Genomic DNA, 23,708 nt, shown 5'->3' with positions numbered 1-23,708 from the left:
TCTCCTGTCCACCCCACAGGTCCCTGAACTATATAACCCACCTTCAGGCTCCTCTGAAAAGCTGCCTAGAGGGGCCTTCTAGGGCCCCTGTCCCCACCCAGCCCCTGTGAGGGTCACTGTGAGGTCAACGGTACCATCACACCACGCACCCCACTCCCACACTGATCCTCTCCAGCCTCTTGTACTAACCCTATGAATTGAAGCTGTTTCCTGCTGACCTCTGAGACCCTGCACACCCGTGGTCAGCGTCTTCCCTTTGTGTTTGCCTCCTCCACTTACTGCAATAAAATCTCCTTACCTAAGTCCAGAGGTTTTTTATTCCCCCCACACTATGCCAGAGACACAAAAGATATTACTTAGCCCAAGTATAAGTTTCACAATTCCTTGAACAGTGTATATAAAGATGTCTTAAGGTGAAAAGTTTTTTTCCAAGGAGTTTTTTTTAATTAATTTTTTTATTGAAGGATAATTGCTTTACAGACTTTTGTTGTTTTCTGTCAAACCTCAACATGAATCAGCCATAGGTATACACATATCCCCTCTCTTCTAACCTCCCTCCCATCCCCTCCCCCTCCCACCCCTCTAGGTTGATACAGAGCTTCTGTCTGAGTCCCCTGAGCCACAGAGCAAGTTCCCATTGGCTCTCTATTTTACATGTGGTAATAAGTCTCCATGCTACACTCTCCATACATCTCACCCTCTCCTCCCCCCTCCCCACATCCGCAAGACTATTCTCTAGGTCTGTTTCTCCATTGCTACCCTGTAAGTAAATTCTTCAGTACCATTTTTCTCTATTCCATATATACGCATTAGAATATGATATTTATCTTGCTCTTTCTGACTTACTTCACTCGTACAACAGGTTCTAGGTTCATCCACCTCCTTAGAACTGACTCAAATGCATTCCTTTTTTATGGCTGAGTAATATTCCATTGTGTATATGTGCCACAACTTCTTTATCCATTCATCTGTTGATGGACACCTAGGTTGCTTCCATGTTCTAGCTATTGTCAATAGGGCTGCAATGAACAATGGGATACATGTGTCTCTTTCAATTTTGGTTTCCTCAGGGTATATGCCTAGGAGTGGGATTGCTGGGTCACATGATGGTTTTATTCCTAGTTTTTTCAGGAATCTCTATTCTGTCTTCCATAGTGGCTGTATCAGTTTACGTTCTCACCAACAGTTCAAGAGTGCTCCCTTTTCTCCACACCCTCTCCAGTATTTATTGTTTGTAGACTTTTTGATGAGGGCCATTCTGACCTGTGTGAGGTGATATTTCATTGTGGTTTTGATTTGCATTTCTCCAATAATGAGTGATGTTGAGCATCTTTTCATATGTTTGTTAGCCGTCTGTATGTCTTCTTTGGAGAAATGTCTGTTTAGGTCTATTTCCCACTTTTTGATTGGATTGTTGTTTTTCTGGTATTGAGTTGTATGAGCTGCTTGTATATTTTGGAAACCAACCCTTTGTCAGTTGTTTCATTTGCTATTATTTTCTCCCATAAGGTGGAAAGTGTTTAAGTTCTCATCAGGAATTCTAACAATATTTTTATTCTAAGAGTTTTGGCTTGTATAACAGCTATGTTAAACATCTCAAACAGTTACTACTTTGGCTTGAAATTCTAATGATTTTTTTTAAAAATGGAAATAAAACCCAAGTTAAAATTATATAACATCATATGCATCAAGACAATCAGTTGAAGTCTTGAAAGTAGTTTCAGAAGTCTAATTATGAACTGTTTCTACATGTCCTGCACCGTCCCCCCAGGCAGACCCCAGTTCTGAGCATGTGCGCTACGTCCCTGAGCCCCGGGGCCCGGTCTCCTGGGACTGTGCTGTGAGCCTGCACAGTGCTCCCTGGGGAACAACGCACCCCTGTGAACGTCACTTAGGTTTCTGTCTGCCTGTCCTTATCTCCCTTCTGGCCTTCCTCACCCGCTGCCTCCAGGGTCTCGTTTGTGCACTCACCCCCGCCCCCCAGCTCTGTGTATCCTGGGACTGCACCCCTCTGTCGTGGGCTCACCCATCCCTGTCCCCGATTCTGTTCTTGGCTACACTGTGGCTTCAAGCTCCATTCTCCCCAAATCTGACTCTGTGAGTACATTTTCTCTGCTTCCCCTAATTTACCAAATCTCTACACACCAAAGGGATCGGCCTTTGGTTAGCACCTGATGGTGCTAATCATGCGCTTGCTTCCAGAGAGACCTTGCTGCTGCTGTTGAGCAGTGAAGATGGAAACCAGGAGCGAGGACTCCTCTGAGCGGCTGGTTCAACACCAGCGCCAAGGAGAACAGAACCTGGGATGAGCTTCTGTCACGAGGGCGGCTGTCAGGTACACACACACATGCCTGTGTTTATGTCTCTCACACAGCTCAGCTTGACAGGCATAAAGCTGGCTGCATGCTGCTGTTTTGTGTCTTTGTGGTGGTGGTTTAGTCCCTTCAGTTGTGTCCAACTCTTTGTGACCCCTTGGACTATAGCCCACCAGGCTCCTCTGTCCATGGGATTCTCCAGAGAAGAATACTGGAGTGGGTTGCCATTCCCTTCTCCAGGGGATCTTCCTGACCCAGGGATTAAACCTGCATCTCTTGCATTTCATGCATTGCAGGCAGGTTCTTTAAGTGAGCCTGATGTCTTTGCTTTCATTTAAAGGGGCTTTAAATGCTCACTTAATTTTATTTTGCCCAGAGTCTTGAATGGGGAAGGGGATGGCCACCCACAGGTTGTCCTGGTCTCCCGCTGGGACAGACAGAAGCCAACCCACTTCTTATAGTAATTGACCCTTCACATTCAATAACATATATTTCAATGCAATGATTTCCTTTATTATTCCAGTATATGTACAATTTAACAAATTGCTGATTTAGATGTCTCCAATCCCATATACTTTCATCAATAGGTTTTTCTTGACGAACCTATTGATACTAATTATTCTTAAAATACTTTAAAAGAGAGAAAAGAAAATATCATTCTATAGTTTCATAATAATGCTCCTAACAAGGCAAATTAATCACAGCCTATATGTGACGTGTCTGTGAAGATGAGCGCGTACTCCAGATTCTCCTTTTCACTTAGTAGTCATCAGTGTCACCAGCACAGATGGCCAGCAGAGCCTTCTCATAGTGCCCTGACGCGAAATTCTGAAAAGGAGCAAATATACGGTATTTGAAATACAATGTCATAAAAAGAAGCGTAATTCCTCTAAACTATACAGTGAGACACCATGGGCCATTAGCATCTCAAAAAGTATTTGTTTTTTCCATCCTGATGTAACATGTCCTGGGGACTCTTCCCAGTGGAGGTTATTGAAAAGTAATGCCTTGGTCACAGTCAATAAAATGGGGTTTATATAAAGCTGATGGAACCCTAATGGTTTTTATTTATTTACTTATTTTTGGCTGTGCTTGGTCTTCATTGTTGCATGTGGGCCTGAATATGTTTTTATAAAGAAGAATGCTTAGCAGTAGAATTAATTATTCTCCTCACCTTTAGATAAAGAGGTGTCCTAATGTTGTCATTACAAATTAGTGTAGAGTCTAGAGGGCACACTGGACAATATGTCTCAAAAGGTTTAAAGATGTTTATACTCATTAATGCAGTCATTCTACTTCAAGAAGTCTATCCTAAGGAAATAATGATCAATTGTTGATGAGCCCAAGATTTGTCCTCCAAAATATATGTCATTATAATTGTGTACAATAATGAAAAAGTAAAAGATAATATATAATAATATAGGGCAGTTTATGCCCTTTATAACTTATACAATGGAATCCATGATTTAAGGAAATATTTCTTTAAGTAGTAAAACTTTGATATTTACATATAGTTCTATAAAGAAAACACATACAACAAAATTTTACTGTTGGTTATCTGTGGTGAATAATTTGTTGTTGTTGCTCAGCCACTCCGTCATGTCCAACTCCCTGCAACCCTATGGACTGCAGCACGCCAGGCTTCCCTGTCCTTTACCATCTCTCAAGAGTTTGTTCAAACTCATGTCCATTGAGTCAGTGATGCCATCCAACCATATCTTCCTCTGTTGTCCTCTTCTCCTGCCTTCAATCCTTCCCAGCATCAGGGTTTTTCCCAATGAGTCAGTTCTTCACATCAGGTGGTCAAAGTATTGGAGCTTTAGTTTCAGCATCAGTCCTTCCAATGAAAATTCAGGACTGATTTCCTTTAGGATTGACTGGTTTGGTTTCCTTGCAGTCCAAGGGACTCTCAAGAGTCTTCTCCAGTGCCACATTAGGGCAATTTAAACCCTTTTATCATCTTCTATAGTTTCTACATTGTTTTCAAAAGTGATAGTAATAAAAGTATTATAAAACTTATCTTTGTTAAAAGTCAACTCTCATGTTCACGTTCTCTTACACAGTGGTTACTTATAATTCACTGCTTTAAGTGCACAAAGTTGCATTAATTATTTGTGAATATTAGTAGATTTTGAGGTGGCCAGTTAACTGCTGTACAGCATTGAGCTAGTTTATTCATTGAGAAAATGAGTTAAGGATTCCTCAGTGAGAAATGTTCATCTTCACTAAAGGTTTAGAGCTTTGAAGGTGGATGTGAGAAGAGTTTTATCAGAGACAAAGGAGGAAGATGTCTCTTAAGTGCTCCAATAATCCTTCCTCTGAAACCATCTTGACTTCCTGAGGCCTACAAGGTCTCCTGGGTTATATGGTCTCTTGGTCCTCTGGTTGTCAAGTTTCTCCTGGATCTTTCAATACACTAAAAAACTATTTTATGCAATTAAAATTTTCAATGGAAACAATGTGGACAAGATAACAGGACTTGTTCAGTGGCTGAGTCATGTCCGACTCTTTCCAACCCCATGGACTGTAGCCCTCAAGGCTCCTCTGTTCATGGGATTTCCCAGGCAAGAATACTGGAGTGGATTTCCATTCCCTTCTCCAGGGGAATCTTCCCAGCTCAGGGATGGAACCCAGGTCTCCTGCTTGGCAGGTGGATTCTTTCCCACTGAGCCGCCTGGGAGGCATTGAGGACTCAGCTGTGCTTAAAATACACCTTAAGATACATTCCAGGCCCCATCTTGGAGTTCTTTATACTTTTTTGAACCACAGGTCAAACATTATCATTTTCCACTGTGTCCCCAAGTTACACAGATGGGCCTCCATATGCTGACAGTTCTTGGCTGGGCTTTATCAGGATCCAGGGTAGAGTCTATATGTGTCAGAGTGAAGACTCCAGGCTGCAGATTTTGGAGTCATTGCATCAGCACCCTCCAGGGCTCATGGGTGCACATGTGCAGAATGTTACGGCCCCACCGTGTGCGGGGACCCGACAGGCTGCCCTCCCCTCTGGTGGCACAAGGCAGCTGATCTCAGAAGGCGCTCTGCAGTTAACGTGCTGTCATTGCAGAATGCAGTCTTCTGGTGCTGGTGGTAAGGCCTCATCACACCATCAGGGGATGAATGGCGTGCATGACCAGACCACTGACTTTTGCTTAAAACACATCAAAGAGGAGTAAGTGAGGTGAAGGGGTTTTCTCCCCTACTGATGCTCTCAGGCTGCCTGACCCATTAACGTAGACGACCCCTGCCGGAAGCTTGACTGAACTTTTTAGATTCCACCGTGAAGTTAAAGTTAGGCTCTCTTTTCAGTTTCAAAAAGGATGAAATATGGCTGCAGGTAGATGATGAGGAGACTTACCTTGATGTCGTGGAAAAGGGACTTCCCGTATCTCTCTTTGTATCGCTTCCTTATGCTCATCAGGTCGATTTCACTTCTGGAGATTAGAATCCTGATCACGGTTTTATTGTGGAAGCCCAAGTCCTAAGAGACACAGCCAAGTGGGGGTGACCACCGTGAGCAAACAGCAGCTTAAAGACAGCCTGTCTGAAATGGACCCAGCCCTTTTCGTGACCGTGTCCTGTATTCCTCAGACCCTGGTGTCCCCACCCATGAGCACTGACTCAGATTGCACCTCAGCTCTGTGATCACCCCCGACCACGGTGCACACAGAGTGAAGCGGTCCATCTCCTCCGCTTCTCCAAGGCCCTGTCATCTCTATTTCCAGGGACACAGCCTTGATGCTGGCCCTTCTCATTTCACCAGGTTCGGCAATAATCTTCCCTTTTCTTTTTATTTATTTTTTAAATTAATTTTTATTGGAGTATGGGTGATGCAAAAGGTTAGCTTCAGGTGTAGAGCAAAGTAAATCCGTTGGACCAGAACCTGAGTCGCCCAGCCATATCCGACTCTGTGACCTCATGGACCGTAGCCACCAGGCTCCTCTGTCCATGGGGTTCCCCCAGAAAGCATACTGGAGTGGGTTGCCATGCCCGTCTTCAGGAGGTCTTCCTGCTCCAGAGGTCGAACCCGGGTCTCTTACCTTGCAGGCAGAGTTTTTACTGTCTGAGCCACTAGGGAAGCCCTCCCCCCCATCACATATGTATGTATGCATAGATACATCTCCACTCTTTTTTAGGTCCTTTTCCCGTATTATCATTACAGAATATTGAGCAGAGTTCCTTGTGCTATACAGTAGGCACTTGCTGATTATCTATTTTATATATAGTAGTGTGTATATGTTGATCTCAAATTCCTATATTTATCCCTCTCTCCTCTTACCCGCTGGTAACCATGAGTGTTTTCTACATCTGTGACTCTATAATTCTCCCTTTAAACCTGGCCAGCCTCCTCAGCGTCTCCCAGATGCTGCATTTTAGGATGCAGATTTGCTCTTTCTATGTAAACATTTTTCCTAAGCTGGGAGGTGGTCCCAGCTCTGGTTGATGAACCATTGGTATGTCTCTAAGATCATGATTACATTTTTTAAATCAATTTATTTATTTTAATTGTAGGCTGATTACTTTACAATATTGTGGTGGTTTTTGCCACACATTGACATGAATCAGCCATGGGTGTACATGTGTTCCCCATCCTCAACCCCCCTCCCACCTCCCTCCCCATCCCATCCCTCTGGGTCATCCCAGTGCACCAGGCCTGAGCACCCTGTCCCATGCATCCAACCTGGACTGGAGATCTGTTTCACATATGATAATATACATGTTTCAAATCATCCCAACCTCACCTTCTCCCACAGAGTCCGAAAGACTGTTCTTTACATTTGTGTCTCTTTTTCTGTCTTGCACATAGGGTCATCGTTACCGTCTTTCTAAATTCCATATATATGCGTTAGTATACTGTATTGGTGTTTTTCTTCAAAAGAAAAACGATTACGTTTTTATTTTATCATCTGCTTATTGTGGTAAACGGTGCAAATAAGAATTCCAGGTATTCAAAATACTCGATGATTTAACCTCCAGTATTGAAAAATACACAAAAATTATTTTCTGTGTACTTTCTTCAGAAAGAATACCTCTGCACAAAGCAAGTTCAAATTGCCTGTTCAAATGGAGTGATGGTGACACCTGGTGGCTAGGAAGGATCAGCTAATTTTTAAGGTATGAATGTTTTATGTATAGTAGTAGTGGTGTTAATCACTCAGTCGTGTCTGACTCTTTGCGACCCCATGGACTGTGGCCCACCAGGCTCCTCTGTCCATGGGATTCTCCAGGCAAGAATACTGGAGTGGATTGCCATTCCCTTCTCCAGAGGATCTTTCCGACCCAGGGATCAAACCCAGGTCTCCTGCATTGCAGGCAGATCCTTTATGTCTGAGCTGACTCAGGGAAGATCCAGTTTTATGTATAGGCTCCAGTATTCTTGGGTTTCCCCGGTGGCTCAGCTGGTAAAGAAGCTGCCTGCAATGCAGTAGACCTGGGTTTGATCCCTGGGTTGGGAAGATCTTCTGGAGAAGGGAACAGCTACCCACTCCAGTATTCTGGCCTGGAGAATTCCATGAACTGTATAGTCCATGGGGTCACAGAGAATCGGATACGACTGAGCAACTTTCATTTTTTTCAGTGATCTGTCTGCCAATTCAGCAACCATGGGTTTGATCCCTGGGTTGGGAAGATTCCCTGGAGGAGGGCATGGCAACTCACTCTAGTATTCTTGCTTGGAGAATTGCACAGACAGAGGAGCCTGGGGGTCAAAAACAGTTGGACGCATCTGAGCAGGCACGCATGCGCATGCACTACTAACAAACTTTGCCGTAAGATGAAGTGGTGAACACGAATGATTAACCAAGTTTCTGTATTTAAGTTGTGTGATTAGAGTGCATTGGAGAAAATCAGAGATGCTTTCTTTAGTGAGGGCTGGTGAAAACAGCTTTCACCTGAACTTGACACTGGAGGGTCCTGTGTTGACACAGTCCTGACTTGACATAGTCCTGTGCATGAGATCTCTGACTGCTGGAACACAGGCCTCTCCTCTATACCCGTGACTGTGAGTACACACACTTTCCTTTTTGCACTGACACACCTCAGCAAAGTAGTTTTTATTTATTATTAGGGGGCTCTCACTTGGCGCATAATTGGAATCAGTAATGTGATTATCTTCCCAAGGTCACTCACAAGCAAACCTTTACTCTTGTTGGAGAAAGAAGAGTTGAAGTCATCCAAAGTACATGCTAAGCCCTTTAGTCGTGTCTGACTCCTTGCAAATCTATGGACTGGAGCCCGCCAGGCTCCTCTGTTCCTGGGATTTTCCCAGCAAGAATACTGGAGTGGATTGCCCTGCCCTCCTCCAGGGGATCTTCCTGACCCAGTGATTGAATCTACATCTCCTTTGGCTCCGGCGTGGCAGGCAGATTCTTTACTGCTGAGTCACAGGGTAAATCCAGTCACCCAATTCTTCAGTTGCCCAGTTGTTCAGCTGACTCTTTGTGATCCCATGGACTGCAGCATGCCAGGCCTCCCTGTCCCTCATTATCTTCTGGAACTTGCCCAAATTCATGTCCACTGAGTCAGTGATGCCATCCAGCCATCTCATCCTCTGATGCCCTCTTCTCCTTCTGCCTTCAATCTTTCCCAGCATCAGGGTCTTTTCCAGTGAGCCATCTGGTTTGCATCAAATTACCAAAATACGGGAGCTTCAGCATCAGTCCTTGCAAAGAGTATTCGGGTTGATTTCTCTTAAGATTGACTGGTTTGATCTCCTTGCTGTCCAAGGGGTTCTCGAGACTCTTCTCCAGCACCTCAGTTTGAAGGCATCAATTCTTTGGCGTTCTGCCTTCTTTATGGTCCAGCTCTCACAATCGTATGTGACCACTGGGAAGGCTGTAGCCTTGAATACATGGACCTTCGTCAGCAAAGTAATGTCTCTGCTTTCCAGTACACTGTCTAGGCTTGTCATAGCCTTCTTGCCAAGAAGCAATCGTCTTCTGATTTCATGGCTGCAATCACCATCTGCAGTGATTTTAGAGACCAAGAAGAGGAAATCTGTCACTACTTCCACCTTTTCCCATGCAGTAATGGGGCCGGATGCCATGATCTTGTTTTTTTTAATACTTAGTCTTAAGCCGGCTCTTTTCACTCTCCCCCTTCACCCTTGTCCAGAGGCTGTTTAGTTCTGCTTCACTCTCTCCCATCAGAGTGGCATTATCTGCATATCTGAGGTGGTTGATGTTTCTCCTGCCTGTCTTGATTCTAGCTTGTGCTTCATCCAGCCCAGCGTTTGTCATGATGTGCTCAGCGTATAGGTGACAGCAGGCAGACACTCCTTTCTCAAGTCACTCAGTAGCCTTGCCCAACACACTTTTAGACAGAGATTTAATCCAATCAGGTTTTCTTCTTGGAAATAGAATAACAAAGAAGCAGGGGACTGTGAGCATCAATCTTCCTCTTATGTTCCAAGGATACAGAGGTTCTTGTACATAATAAAAAATACGTACATAAGTATAAGTAAATAAATTATTCTTGATGATTAGCATGTTATCCATGCTTTCTGGCTACCTCTAAGAAGCTGGTCTCTAAAAATCACTTGGAGGATAAAACACTCTATTAAAATTACTCTACTACTGAATTTTTAAAATGATTTTCATTGAGTTTTCAGGGCTGTGATGTGTATAACGATTTGCATCAGACCTTATCAGTTTCTCAGTGTTTCGTGCATGTTGTGGATGCTATATGCGTCGTCTCGGGCATGTAAGCATTTGTTTCTTTGAACGTGGATGCACCAAAGGGTGTGCAGTTGACCATCACCTGAAAGTAAAGATGTTTGTACTTAATTACAAATACAGCTTTAGAGTGTATTGTTGTCCGGTTATTGCCTCTTAAGTGGCTTAAAAAAAACCACTATGTTGAGAAACAGTCACTTCTTACTGAAAGTGTGTAGTGCTGTGACATTGTCTTCTTGACTCCATATGCCGTGTGATTGCCTGAGTATGAGGTGGCGGGGCTGGGTGGCGTCTTTGGAAGCTGTGAAAGCATTTGGTCTTTCAGTTTGTTCAGATGCTAATAAAAATGCTGAAGCACACCTCCTGGGGGAAAAGGCACTAAGAAATACTTCTAAGACACCTCCATTTGATATAGAAAGCAGAGCATTATTTTTACTTGATGGGTCTCATTTTGGTGTGTAATAACTTTTCACTTGAGCATATCTACTTTGAAGGGAATATATTTGCATACAAATTCAAAAATGAGAATCAATACTTAAATGATTGAAGTAAAACTAGTCCTTTGGGAAAGTATACGTGACTTCTGGAAAAATATTAAAAATATGTGGGTATACTTACATGGATTGCATTATACAGTCTATAAGCAAAATAGGCTGGTTTGTCTCGAACACAGAGAACTAGGAAAAACCAGAGAGAAAAGAAGAAAGTTTGAGAGTAACAGTACATGTTTTTTTTTTTCAAAATTTGGGAAATGAGAATAATTTTTGTTTCCAGTTATAATCCTGGAAAAGGGACATTTTGTGAGTTCTCTGTGGGATCCCTCATTGTACACTATATTACAATGTCAACATTTCAAACAGTGGTAAAACCATAACCTCTTTACAAGGGAAGGAAATTAGCATGTATACAATGAATTTAAAGATGTGAGACCCCAATGACCTGAGAAGTCAAGGTTTCCTACTGTGAATACTGACAGCTCTTAGGAAGAGTGTAGGCTCATGAAAGACATCAGCTTGCCACTGTATCAGGAGCTGATGCATTTTTTTCTCTACAGAGAATGCAGAGAAATGTCTAAATAATTAAATTCAGGGGAAACTAACTCCATCACTTTAATTCAACTGAATGCATCTTTATGTCAGTCAGAGCTAATCGGCACTGATGCATCAAGTAGATGATTACTCACCAGTAGCTACTAGCAGCTCTCGGAAGTATCCCTCGTAACACTCATTAATGGCGTCTACTATGTCTTGCCCGGAAATATTCTGAAATTCCTGGAAAACTTTAACAAATTGATTCAAAAGAGATTTTTATGAATATTATAAATTTAAAATGTAGGTATTGATTCGACTGGTTATACCCAGGAAGGCAAATAAAGTGTAGGTATCTGCAAATAAGTGTTGGGTTGGAGGGGGCCACCTTTTAAATTATTATAGACTTCTGTGTGTTATGGATAGTAGGGAAAAAAAAACAAAAAAGTATTGTAAAAAAAATACTGCCTGACCTGCCTCTTGAGAAACCTGTATGCAAGTCAGGAAGCAACAGTTAGAACTGGACATGGAACAACAGTCTGGTTCCAAATAGGAAAAGGAGTACATCAAGGCTGTATATTGTCACCCTGCTTATTTAACTGATATGCAGAGTACATCATGAGAAACGCTGGGCTGGAGGAAGCACAAGCTGGAATCAAGATTGCTGGGAGAAATATCAATAACATCAGATATGCAGATGACACCATCCTTACGGCAGAAAGTGAAGAGGTACTGAAAAGTCTCTTGATGAAAGTGAAAGAGGAGAGTGAAAAAGTTGGCTTAAAGCTCAACATTCAGAAAACTAAGATCATGGCATCCGGTCCCATCACTTCATGGCAGATAGATGGGGAAACAGTGAAAACAGTGGCTGACTTCATTTTTTCTGGGCTCCAAAATCACTGCAGATGGTGATTGCAGCTATGAAATTTTTTAAAAGACGCTTACTCCTTGGAAGGAAAGTCATGGCCAACCTAGACAGCATATTAAAAAGCAGAGACTTTGTCAACAAAGGTCCATCTAGTCAAGGCTATGGTTTTTCCAGTGGTCATGTATGGATGTGAGAGTTGGACTGTGAAGAAAGCTGAGCACCAAAGAATTGATGCTTTTGAACTGTGGTGTTGAAAAGACTCTTGAGAGTCCCTTGGACTGCAAGGAGATCCAACCAGTCCGTCCTAAAGGAGATCAGTCCTGGGTGTTCATTGGAAGGACTGATGCTGAAGCTGAAACTCCAATACTTTGGCCACCTGATGTGAAGAGCTGCCTCATTAGAAAGGACCCTGATGCTGGGAAAGATTGAGGGCAGGAGGAGAAGGGGACAACAGAGGATGAGATGGCTGGATGGCATCATCGACTCGATGGACATGGGTTTGGGTGGACTCTGGGAGTTGGTGATGGACAGGGAAGCCTGGTGTGCTGAGGTTCATGGAGTCGCAGAGTCAGACACGACTGAGTGACTGAACTGAACTGAACTGAACTGAAAAAAAAAATAAGAGAAACAGGGACTTCCCTGGTGGTCCAGTGGCTAGGACTCCAGTTTCCACTGCATGGGATGCGGGTTTGATCCGTGGTCAAGGTAGTAAGATCCCTCATGCCACGTGGTGCAGCCAAAAAAAAAAAAAAAAAAAAACAGTTAAAATATAAGAGAAATAGAAAGGTACACAGCAGCTTGGGGAAAGCCAAAGAAAGCACCTTTAAAACCAATAAGGCAGCTTCGTGTGAATCACAACTTCAGTAACAATGACCTTGGCTCCTTCCAGACTTATTAACCTGTGTTCAGCATATTCTGTTTAAGACAACGCATGACACAGTGAACGGGACACAGCTAATATATGTAAGTTGTTTAGCAAAACCAGAGATGGCTTTCAAAGGTTTAGTACTGAAAGGTTGTTGCTGTTCAGTCGCTAAGTCGTGTCCGACTCTTTGCGACCCCATGAACTGCTATAATTCAGTTACTGGCAGAAAAAAATTCTACAGAAACTTCCTTCCTGAGCAGTGTTAATAGATGAGGCGTGTCTGCACAAATGTAATCTAAAATAGGTGCCTTGAGAGGCCTGGCTTTCCTCTGTTTGTAACACCCCCTTCCCCGCAGTCACCTGCTTGCTTTTTACTGCATGGTTGGAGAGGAGCTATAAAGGAGAACATTACCCAGGCCCAGCTGCTGGCAGCTCTTGTTACATAGCATCACTTGCAGAAGCGTCTTGTGCTCCCCCGTCCTTTGCTGGCATGCCTGCCACAGCACCTGAAACACCCAGGCCGCCCAATAGCACCGCAGCCCCGGGCTGCCTGACAACGGCCCCACAGCTGCCCTGGGCACTGGCTCTAGTTACCATCGCGTCTTGAGTGGCCGTGGCTGGGTCCGCGTATCCTTCCTCCCTGGTTCCCTGGGAAGCAAGCACAGGTTTCCCCTGTAAGTGTTCTTTGTTTTTAAATTGGAGCATGGTTGATTTTTCATACTGTTTATGTTCATGGGGTTCTTGCAGCAAGAACCCTGGAGTGCTTGGCCATTCCCTCCTCCAGGGGACCGCATTTTGTCTGAACTCTCCACTGTCATCCGTCCATGAAGCTCCAATGTTTTGGCCACCTGATGTGAAGAGCCGACTCTGGAAAAGACCTTGATGCTGGGAAAGATTCAGGGCAGGAGGAGAAAGGGGCAACAGAGGATGAGATGGTTGGATGGCATCACCGACTCAATGGACATGAGTTTGAGTAAATTCTGGGAGTTGGTGATGGACAGGGAGGCCTGGCGTGCTGCAGCCCATGGAGTCGCAAAGAGTCAGACATGACTGAGTGACTGAACTGAACAACTGAACTGATTCATTGGAAGGACTGATGCTGAAGCTGAATCTCCAATACTTTTGTCACCTGATATGAAGATCTCACTCATTGGAAAAGATCCTGATGCTGGGAAAGATTGAAGGCAGGAGGAATAAGGGGATGATAGAGGATGAGATGGCTGGATGGCATCACCAACTCAATGGACATGAGTTTGAGCATGAGTCTATCTTCTATCTATCGTTTATCATTGATCATCATCTATGTAAGGAATCTACCTGATGTATCTATTTGTCTATCTATCTATCTATCTGTAGAGAGAGCTTGGGGCAGAGAGAACAAGGATCCCAACTGGGGGAGAGAACGGTCTTGGTCCTGTGACAGCACCCTCAGTTGGCTGATTGTTTCAGCTGTCTCCATTATTAGCAACTCTCAGTTTCACAAACCTGTAGGACCAATTCCATTTCCTTTCTGTGAGATATCGAGACAGATTCTGTGGCATGGGGTGTACCAGAGATCGTGGTCCGCGGACATGCTGGACTTCTTCAGTTCCCTAACTCACTTTTCATATTTTTCTAGTCCTCTAAGTTTACTGATTCAAATCCTAAACTAGGAGTTCCAAAATGAGTCATTACTGTAGAAATCAGAAACTAGTGGTCAAATTTCAAAATATTTAAAAATTTATGAGAGATTATACATTTTACTAAGCATTGCATAGGACTCCTGATCTTGAATAAGACTATTCACAAAGGGTATTCTACCATGTCTTTTATAAGTTTCTTATATCCAGTTTCAATTGCGAGTTAAGTGACTTCTGTAAAATCTGTATTATACCCATAAGGTGTGTTTTACAGTTTAAGGGAAATACACTGTGAAACCTCCTAAATATATAATATTTAAGTACACATTATTAATTTTCCTTGGCTTCTTATAAAATGTAGAACTCTCCTCATATTTTATATTCTATGTTGAAAGGGCAATTTTAATGCTCTGAAAAGCTATTTTAAGGTTAAACACACACACACACTTAAGTTCCAACTCTAGAAGTTGAACTTCAGAAGTAATTAATCCTGTGAAGTCATAATCAAAATCAGGTGAAAGCCAGTGATAAAATAAATTGTGTGTTATTTCAAAATATATATGTCTATACATATAATATTATTATATATATTATATATATAATATTATTGCATATACATGTATAATCTATAAAAAATAAAGCATTATTGTTTAATTTCAGGAAAAAGGAACTGCAGTTTTGCCAAGGAAAAATATTGTGCACTGATTTTTTTCCCTTTGTGACTTATTTTCTCTCATGTTTAATTTTCAGAACTGTCTGTTTTTCCTGAAATACAGAGCGTTTGCTTTATAAAAATCCACTGCAATCCTCATCCTTGGATATCAGCTACTTTTAGGTGGTTGTAGCTCAGCCTTTGAAGAAAGGCAGAGATTCTGAGAGGCAGAGCACTTGATCACTGGAATATCACCAAATAGAAACAGAAGTGGAGAGGAATCAGGCAGGGGTGGAAACAATCCCACCTTACAATTGTGCTACCCTGTTTTGGGGCTAGGCTCTTACTCAGCAGACGTGAGGTGTCAGCCCAGCCACAGGGCCTGTCTGAGCGTCTGAGCTTTCGGGGAGGAGGTGCCGTCAGCACGCTTCCCTGGGGAGCTGATTATGAGATGTGGACCAGCAGTTATCTTTGTTTTTTTTGCCTTAAATTTTTTGTTGTTGGTGTTTAGTTGATTTATAATGTTGTGTTAATTTCAGGTGTATAGCAAAGTGATTCCGTTATATACATATCAAAAAGATACATGCACCCTAATGTTCACTGCAGCACTAGTCACAAGAGCCAGGACCTGGAAACAGCCTAAATGTCCGTCAACAGATGAATGGATAAAGAAGATGTGATGCGTACACACGATGGAATATTACTCAGCCATAAAAAGAATGAAGTAACACCATTTGCAGCAACATGGATGGGACTAGAAATTGTCATTCTGAGTGAAGTTAAGTCAGAGAAGGACAAATATCGCATGATATCACTTATATGTGGAATCTAAAAAATGGTACAAATAAGCTTATTTACAAAACAGGGGCCTTGTAACTGTGAGGAGTGCTCGGGACCAACTGTGGACCAGAGAGAAAAGAAGCCAGGCTTGGAAGGAGAGTCTGGACTGTGATACAGCCCCAGTGGATACAAAACAGTCCTCATGAAAAGCATTTTTATCCTACTTTTATTTTTCTTTAATAAATGGAAATACATTTGTTTGGATACTAAGAAAATAAAGATATGTTTGCTATTAAGATGCAACTTGTGGATTTATAACAGGACTGTTGTCTTTACTCTGTTGGGGCAGTACTAACGCCAATATGAATTTCTGACTGGGAACTGTCGTTTTAATTTACATTATGGAGTGTTAGTCCTAGAAAGCCAAGAAATGATGACCCTTCTAAGTTGAGAGAATCTTGTAGCTAATCTTACAACATTTATAAGTTAGAAAATATTCAATTGACGCTTTGCCAAGTGAGATTATTTTTAATATTAATAATGATTATTAAAAACTTGTTTCATATAATGACTCAACTTCTGTCACAAATTTAAATAGGCTTATAGCTTAGTTGGTAAAGAATCCACCTGCAATGCAGGAGACCCTGGTTCAATTCCTGGGGCAGAAAGATCCACTGGAGAAGGGATAGGCTACCCACTCCAGTGTTCTTGGGTTTCCCTGGTGGCTCAGCTGGTAAAGAATCTGCCTGCAATGCGGGAGATCTGGATTCGATCCCTGAGTTGGGAAGATCCGCTGGAGAAGGGAAAGGCTACCCACTCCAGTAAAGAGTCAGACACAACTGAGCTGCTTATTATTATTTATTATTTCCAAAGTAGCTTACACAGAAGCCTCCTGTTGGGCAATGTAAAGCCAAGCTCTGTGTTTTCTATTGATGTTATCATCCCAGAGAGTAGAATCCTCAGAATAGGACTTGATGGATTATATGGGCAGTTTTGTGAGGTACACAGCCATGCTGTGCAAATCCACTTAAAACAATATTTGATTTTGTTTTTACAAATGGAAAGTTTTACTTTAATTGTAAGGTCAATGGATGTGCTTAGTTCTATGCCATTTTTTTTTTTTTTCAGTTGAACAATTTGAAAAAAGCCACCCAGCCCATCACCAATCTCTCCTCCATTGGAGCAGCTAGTACTTGGCTTCCTCAGAAACCTTTCCTTTTGGGCTTCTTTATTCCTTGGGCACAAAAAAAAAAGTTTAAAAAATTAAAATTCTTGGTGCTTGGCAATGAATGGAATTCTCAGTTGGTGTTACAATCAGGCTGATGTATTCATTTTTTAACTAAATGATACCAAATATTGTGAAGTACCATGAAACTTTTAATCACAATAAACACACATTTCACTGGACATGTGAAGCTACCCTAGATGAGAAAGATGACAAAATTCAAAGATTAAGAAGGAAAATAAAGTAGTTATTTAAATTTGCACACTGCCATTAGTATTTTAAAGGAAAAAAATCACTATCAATAGTTGTTTTCTCATTTTAACTCTTTTCTATGCACAGACTAGTTCTAGCCAGGGTAGAAATAATTCTTAAATTTTACCTTTCTCATGCAAAGTGCTACACAAAGCTGCCCATTTTTTAAAAACAAAGTTTTGTAGAATTTAAAAAAAAGAAATTTCCCAAGGTAAAGATTTGAACCTGAAGTTTCAGAAGAGAAATTAGTGTACGGCTGTGGGTCTGTCTACCGTGGGATTTCCTGGTGGCTCAGACAGCGAGGGATATGCCTGCAATGTGGGGGAGACAGTTTTGATACCTGGGTAGGAAGACCCCCTGGAGGAGGAAATGGCAACCCACTTCAGTGTTTTTTCCTGGAGAATCCCATGGACAGAGGAGCCTGGTAGGCTACAGTCCATGGGTTGCAAAAGAGTTGGACATGACTGAGTAAGCAACACTGTCACTATTTTCCAGAATGGGCGGGAGATTTTCTGTGCTCTTCCCTGACCTGATACCCCCTTGTTCTCTTTCGTTTGGTAAGTTCTATAACCTGGGCTGGAACATCAGGAACTCCACCCACTGCTCCCTGCTGGAAGGTGGCCGGTCAGCAATCTGACTGATGACACAGAGGGACGGGGGCAACTTTGCTTGATCAAATTCAAGCCCCTGGCTTCCTTCGCCGTGTCATCAGACACTGAGGCTGTGTCTGAACAATTTGGTCAATACAAACTCAAACAGAAGATGGAATTACCGACATAAAGAGCTGGTAAGGAGGGCTCCCTGGTGCCTCAGATGGTAAAGAATCCCCCTGCAATGCAGGAGACACAGGTTTGATCCCTGAGTCGGAAAGATCCCCTGGAGAGGGAAATGAAAATTCACTGCAGTATTCTTGCCTGGTTAATTCCATGGACAGAGGCGCCTGTGGGCTATAGTCCACGGGTCGCAAAGAGTCAGACACGACTGAATGATTAACACTTGTACTAAGGAGGGAAAACTAGTTTTTGTTTTCAATAAGCCAGAATCTCTTACGTCATGTGGGAGGCTCCTGGATCCCAGTTTCTTATATTTCATCTGGTGGTTCTGACTGTTCACCAGATGGGTGGATCCTGGGCTCCTGATGCCTTAGATGGTGTGCACATTTACTAATTGTAACTGTAATATTGTCAGTCTGTTAACTCCCTCATAATATTTAATCAACTATGCATTTATCTATAACTATGATCATTTTACTTAGAGTAGATTGTTTTGAGGACAGAGATAGTGTCTTATTCATGCTTGTTTGTCTCTATATTCAACCCAAGTTTCCATTGTAGTGCCTTGAATTTACTGGCATTCAATAACTGTTATTACTGGAGTTTCCTGTCCTATTTTTCGAAAACGAAACATATCTATTTTTCAGTAGTGCAAAGTGGAGCAAATCTAGGAATCTCCTACCTGGACCAAGCTCACGAGCATGTCTCTGAAGTGTCCTGAGGTCTCTGAGTAGATGTCCTCCTGCAGGTCGCGGCTGTATTCTGGGGAGGGCACACCCACATGGAAGGGTTAGTCACGACGGAACCGCACATCCCTGTGTTTGCAGAGGTCAGCGCTGCTCCCATACGGGTGACATTTCTTGGTCTTCTACCACCTTTTACTCACATGAGGCCCATGAACAGTCCACCCAACCAAACTGACCCCAACGATAACACAGGCCCAAGTCTACTTTCTTATAAAAATACTATCTCTATTCCAAAATTGAAAACCAACATTGAGAATCATTTTACATTCTGTAACCCTTAAAATTCAGGACTCTCTTCTCTCTCCTTAGACAACTGCCTGGCCCAGCAGTCCCCCAAGTTTTTGTCTCGTCTTAATATTTTCAGTGAAGGGTCTTAATTCTCTCCCCCGGGAGAGCCTTGTTTTTGTCTGAGTGAAATGGAGCTGACTGTCTGGAACATTTTGTTCACAGTCATTGTCACATGATACATGATGCAATGGAATTTAAGGTCTTAAAGCTTTTTTGAATATGAAAGTAGTTAACCTTTCAGCTTTTAAAATGCATAAAAATCAGACTCTGAGGTGGATCCAGTGATTATGAGGTTTATGAAAAGTGAAGTTGTCGCCTGTATTTGTAGAACTCACTGAGTGATTGTTACACTTTGCTTTGTCCTATCCTCATAACTGCCCCTCTGGGGTGGGAGACAAGGTCCCCCCTGAGCCGCTGACCTGAGTGCCCGCAGTCCTAAACTAAGGTCCACCTCGTAGGAACTCATCGTTATTTTCCTGGAAACTCTGCTTCACTCAGTCATCTTGGGATCGCTTTGTTTTTCGTGCCCTAATCACCAACTCTACTTAGACAATTCATTAGTCTTGAGTGAGTGCTATCTCACATGGGAGTGTCTTAGATAATTCTTTAAAATACATAAACTGGAATATTTTTCCTGTTATTTGAAAAATATGAAGTTTATAACGTGTATAAAACATATGTACAAATGTGTGTTTCCTTACGCAAATAGTAGGCTTCTCGCATCTGGAAAATTTCTCTGTTTGTTCTCGAAGCCAGTATGTCAATGAGGCAGTTCTCATCAGTCCCTGCTCCCTGGAAAGACAGAGCAAGAGACACATGAAGGCACCTCCGTTGGGAGTAGCCCTGTAGTGAACGGATGCGGCCCTGGTGCTCCGGGAGGAGCTGAGGGCGGGCGTGTGCTCAGGGTCAAGACGGGCCTGCTTCGGTCTGGCTTTGGTATCGACTAGGTGCGTGGTACTCAAGAAGATGGTATCATCTGAAATGAGATCCTTCATAAAACAGAACAGCACGGGCATCTCTAAATCATGTGGGAAAAGATGTTTAAACAGCACTCATGACACTCCTTCTCTTTGCTGCTAGAATGTCAGTTCTTGGGCAAACTGGTACTTGATTCTGGGTCCCTAATTCCCCAAGGATGGTGCAGAGACCTCACCCCACCTCTCCCCATGTGTGGAGTTTTGTACCATTTGCCTGAATATTTGGACTGGGTACTCTCTGCAGCCTCTTCCAGTCATAGGATATTCCTCCCTGATGGTGATTTGAAAGACAACACACCTTTTTCAGAGAGCTTCAGAAATCCATACTATTTTATGAGACACTGAAAAAATATAACAGTTTCATCTAAACATCAACATAGGACTTTCTCCTTAGGTTTTTAGTTACATCATTTTGCAAGAGGTACAGACTGACACATGCAACCCTTAAAAAGACGTTAGTTGAAATTCGTATTTTATATAAGGCCTGTGCTGATCTCCCGGTCTTCCCTGGTGGCTAAGCGGTAAAGAAACCACCTGCCGGAGCCCATTATACAGAGTGAAGTAAGCCAGAAAGATAAAGACCAATACAGCATACTAACGCATATATATGGAATTTTAAAAGATGGTGACGATAACCCTATATGCAAAACAGAAAAAGAGACACAGATGTACAGAACAGACTTTGGGACTCTGTGGGAGAAGGTGAGGGTGGGATGTTGTGAGAGAACAGCATTGAAACAAGTATACTATCAAGGGTGAAACAGATCACCAGCCCAGGTTGGATGCATGAGACAAGTGCTCAGGGCTGGTGCACTGGGAAGACCCAGAGGGATGGGATGGAAAGGGAGGCGGGAGGGGGGATCGGGATGGGGAACACATGTAAATCCATGGCTGATTCATGTCAATGTATGGCAAAAACCACTACAATATTGTAAAGTAATTAGCCTCCAACTAATAAAAATAAATGAAGAAAAAAAAAAAGAAACCACCTGCCAAGTAGGAGATGCTGGTTTGGTCCCTGGGTTGGGAAGATCCCTGGGAGAAGGAAATAGCAACCCATTCCAGCATTCTTGCGTGGGAAATCACATGGACAGAGGAGCCTGGAGGGCTACAGTCCATGGGGTCACAAAGAGTTGGACATGAGTTAGCGACTAAAACAAACAACAATGCTGATTTGTGAATACGATGGCCATGACCCAGGTTCCCTAATTTTCTCCCTCTCCCTTTTCGTGTTGTTCCCAGATGGGGGAAATCAGGTCATTGGCAGGCATCCCCCTGGAGTGATTGCAGCATCTCTATAAGTGTCTCATTTAGCATTCGGAAAGATCTGGAAAGATGTGAAAAGTCATCTGTCCCCCTTCCCTAGCCAACAAACCTCTGACAAATCTGCAGTCAGTTTCTCTCATGACTTGCCTGTAAGAAAGAATTGTTCTGATCCTTTAGAAGCAAGATTTTGCTACATTTGAGCAGTAGTTTTGGTAAAGGACTAATTTAGGGTCACAAAAATATAGATGTCATCTATGTTTTGCCTCTGCCTCAGCATTACTGACTCATTACTTTATGAGCCCAATGTATACAATAGTTTAAAGAGATTCACAAGAATGCTAACATTTCCACTTAACATAGGAAGACAAACGGACTGATGCTGCTGTTTAGTCACTAAGCTGTGTCCTACTTTTTGTGATCCCATGGACTATAGCCCGCCAGGCTCCTCTGTCCATAGGATTCTCCAGGCAAGAAGACTGGAGTGGGTTGCCATGCCCTCCTCCAGGAGTTCTTCCTGATCCAGAAATCGAACATGTGCCTGCTTCATTGGCAGGTGAATTCTTTACCCCTGAGCCATCAGGGAAGCCGAAAGCCATACTGGGGAAGAGATAAAAGCAAACAGCCCCAAAAGAAGCTCATTTCCTCTTTCCTCTTGGCAGCTCTGCATGGGGCCAGGTCATGGGTCTGAGTTTGCTCAAAAGAAGAGTCAAGTGATCCTGCTGCTGGGCTATGGAGGCCCCCCCCCACCACTTTCATGACAACCCCCTCTCCCCAAGTGTTTCTCTCGTTTCTTCTTTGCTGACACGCCCCCTCCCTCCCTGATCGCATGTGGCAGTATCACAGGGTGACCCGCTGTACCTTCATGGCATGCCACAGCTCGTGGGCATCATACGAGGGTGGGGGGTACATGAGGCCGACCATGACGTCCTTGAAGTGATTGGAAAGCTTCTCCTTCAAGTCCCCAACCAGGTCCTGTGCAGGGAAAGCAAATACTTGCATTACACCACTTCCCAAGTTTGTGGGGAAAATGGGATAATTGCAGAAAGTCTTCTAGCAGGATTCCCCTCTCCTTGCCCCTTCACATAATAGCTAGTTTGGTTTGGGTTCACATGTGTGTACGTGGGTTACATGAGATGATGGACTTGAGGGTTTGAAAATGAGTGATGTGGTCATATCTCCACTCCAGATGTCATCTGTATGGATATTCTAGTTACACAAACACAGAGCCATGATCCTTCTTTAATCCCAACACAACTCCTCTTCAGAGCTCATAAATAAAAGTTAAAATCTGAAAAGCTTAAAATAAATAAAAGTTGAAACTGAAAGCATTTCAGTAGTGAGTATAATAGTTTTGTGTGGAATTAATGAAATATTAGTCCTTAAAGAAAACATTCATTTTGTTTTATCATTAAAGCAGTGTCTTTTAGTAAAGAGTTTCTGGTTATACTGTTGCCCAAAAGCTTGTGTAAATAAGTTAAGTAAGCAGTCTTGGAACTTTCTTCAAATAGTCACCTGAAAAAGAAAAACAAGCATGCTAGATTTTTGCCCTTGAAATACAGGCATAAAGGCATGAAACTGATGGTTTTAATTTAGTTTTCATTTTACTCATATAGAGTAGATGTTTAAAAACATAAAATATGCACAATTTATGTTTTCTAGGGTTACAAAGATATCTGAAAGATTTTTTAAATGTACCATTTCTTGTTAAAATGTACAGTATATATTCAGTTATATGTTAAAATATGCAACAGTTTAGTTATGAGATGATTCAATAAGATAATTCAATAAGGCACAATAAGCTTTGTTACAGTAAAAAATGAAATGGTCATAATTTTCATTTTATTTCGTATAATCTGGCAGAATATTTCCTGTGTTTCTTTTTGAGCAAAGAAAAGCATCACCCACAAGGTGGGTAATTGGCAACACAGAGAATCTATTGAATTGTTGCTCAGGTCAAGGCAGTTTGTTTAATGTCTGGAGTTGTGGCTGGTCTTGGAGTGTATATAAGACTTATAAGATCGCCTCCTCACGGAGCTGGTATTCCAGTCAATTCCCTTGTCTTTTGCCATCAATTGTTTCTAATTTCTGTAACGAACAGTTCTGTGTGCTGTCAGGAGGCAGGCAAAAGCAATGATAGAGCCATCGTGAACACGTGAGCTTGTGAAGACTGTTCTGCCCACGTGAGCTCAGCACATCGTTTTGAAGGAAAGACAGCAGTGGACTCAGTGGGTTTTTATTTCTGCTTTTTCTCAGACAAGATGGTGAGAGCTGGAGAAAAACAACACACAGTCTGTTTTCAAGAGGACCCATATCCATAAACATCCCAGACATAATGTAAGTGAAAATGCGAGCTAATGCTTTGGAAGGCTCTGATAGTCATT

The 23,708-nt window shown here is 42.5% G+C and overlaps 1 protein-coding gene across 1 annotated transcript in view; it reads right to left on the bottom strand.

Annotated features, from left to right (window-relative positions):
* Positions 1–2,887: 2,887 nt before the first annotated feature.
* The window catches only part of ANXA10 (annexin A10), a 72,239-nt gene continuing 51,418 nt past the window's right edge, over positions 2,888–23,708 (bottom strand). Inside the window, exons 4-12 of the mRNA XM_061132441.1 lie at positions 22,186–22,299; positions 19,786–19,876; positions 18,733–18,812; positions 13,344–13,397; positions 13,162–13,255; positions 11,172–11,267; positions 10,607–10,665; positions 5,674–5,796; positions 2,888–3,143 (exon numbers count right to left, since the gene is read on the bottom strand). Of these exons, the coding sequence (XP_060988424.1) occupies positions 3,075–3,143; positions 5,674–5,796; positions 10,607–10,665; positions 11,172–11,267; positions 13,162–13,255; positions 13,344–13,397; positions 18,733–18,812; positions 19,786–19,876; positions 22,186–22,299 (780 nt within the window). The 3' untranslated portion in view covers positions 2,888–3,074. The remainder of the gene's footprint in view (positions 3,144–5,673; positions 5,797–10,606; positions 10,666–11,171; positions 11,268–13,161; positions 13,256–13,343; positions 13,398–18,732; positions 18,813–19,785; positions 19,877–22,185; positions 22,300–23,708) is intronic.

Source organism: Dama dama, chromosome 29, assembly GCF_033118175.1.
Source record: "Dama dama isolate Ldn47 chromosome 29, ASM3311817v1, whole genome shotgun sequence".
NCBI lineage: Eukaryota > Metazoa > Chordata > Mammalia > Artiodactyla > Cervidae > Dama > Dama dama.
Note: the sequence above shows the minus strand (reverse complement) of the source record. Positions and strands in the feature narration are given on the sequence as shown.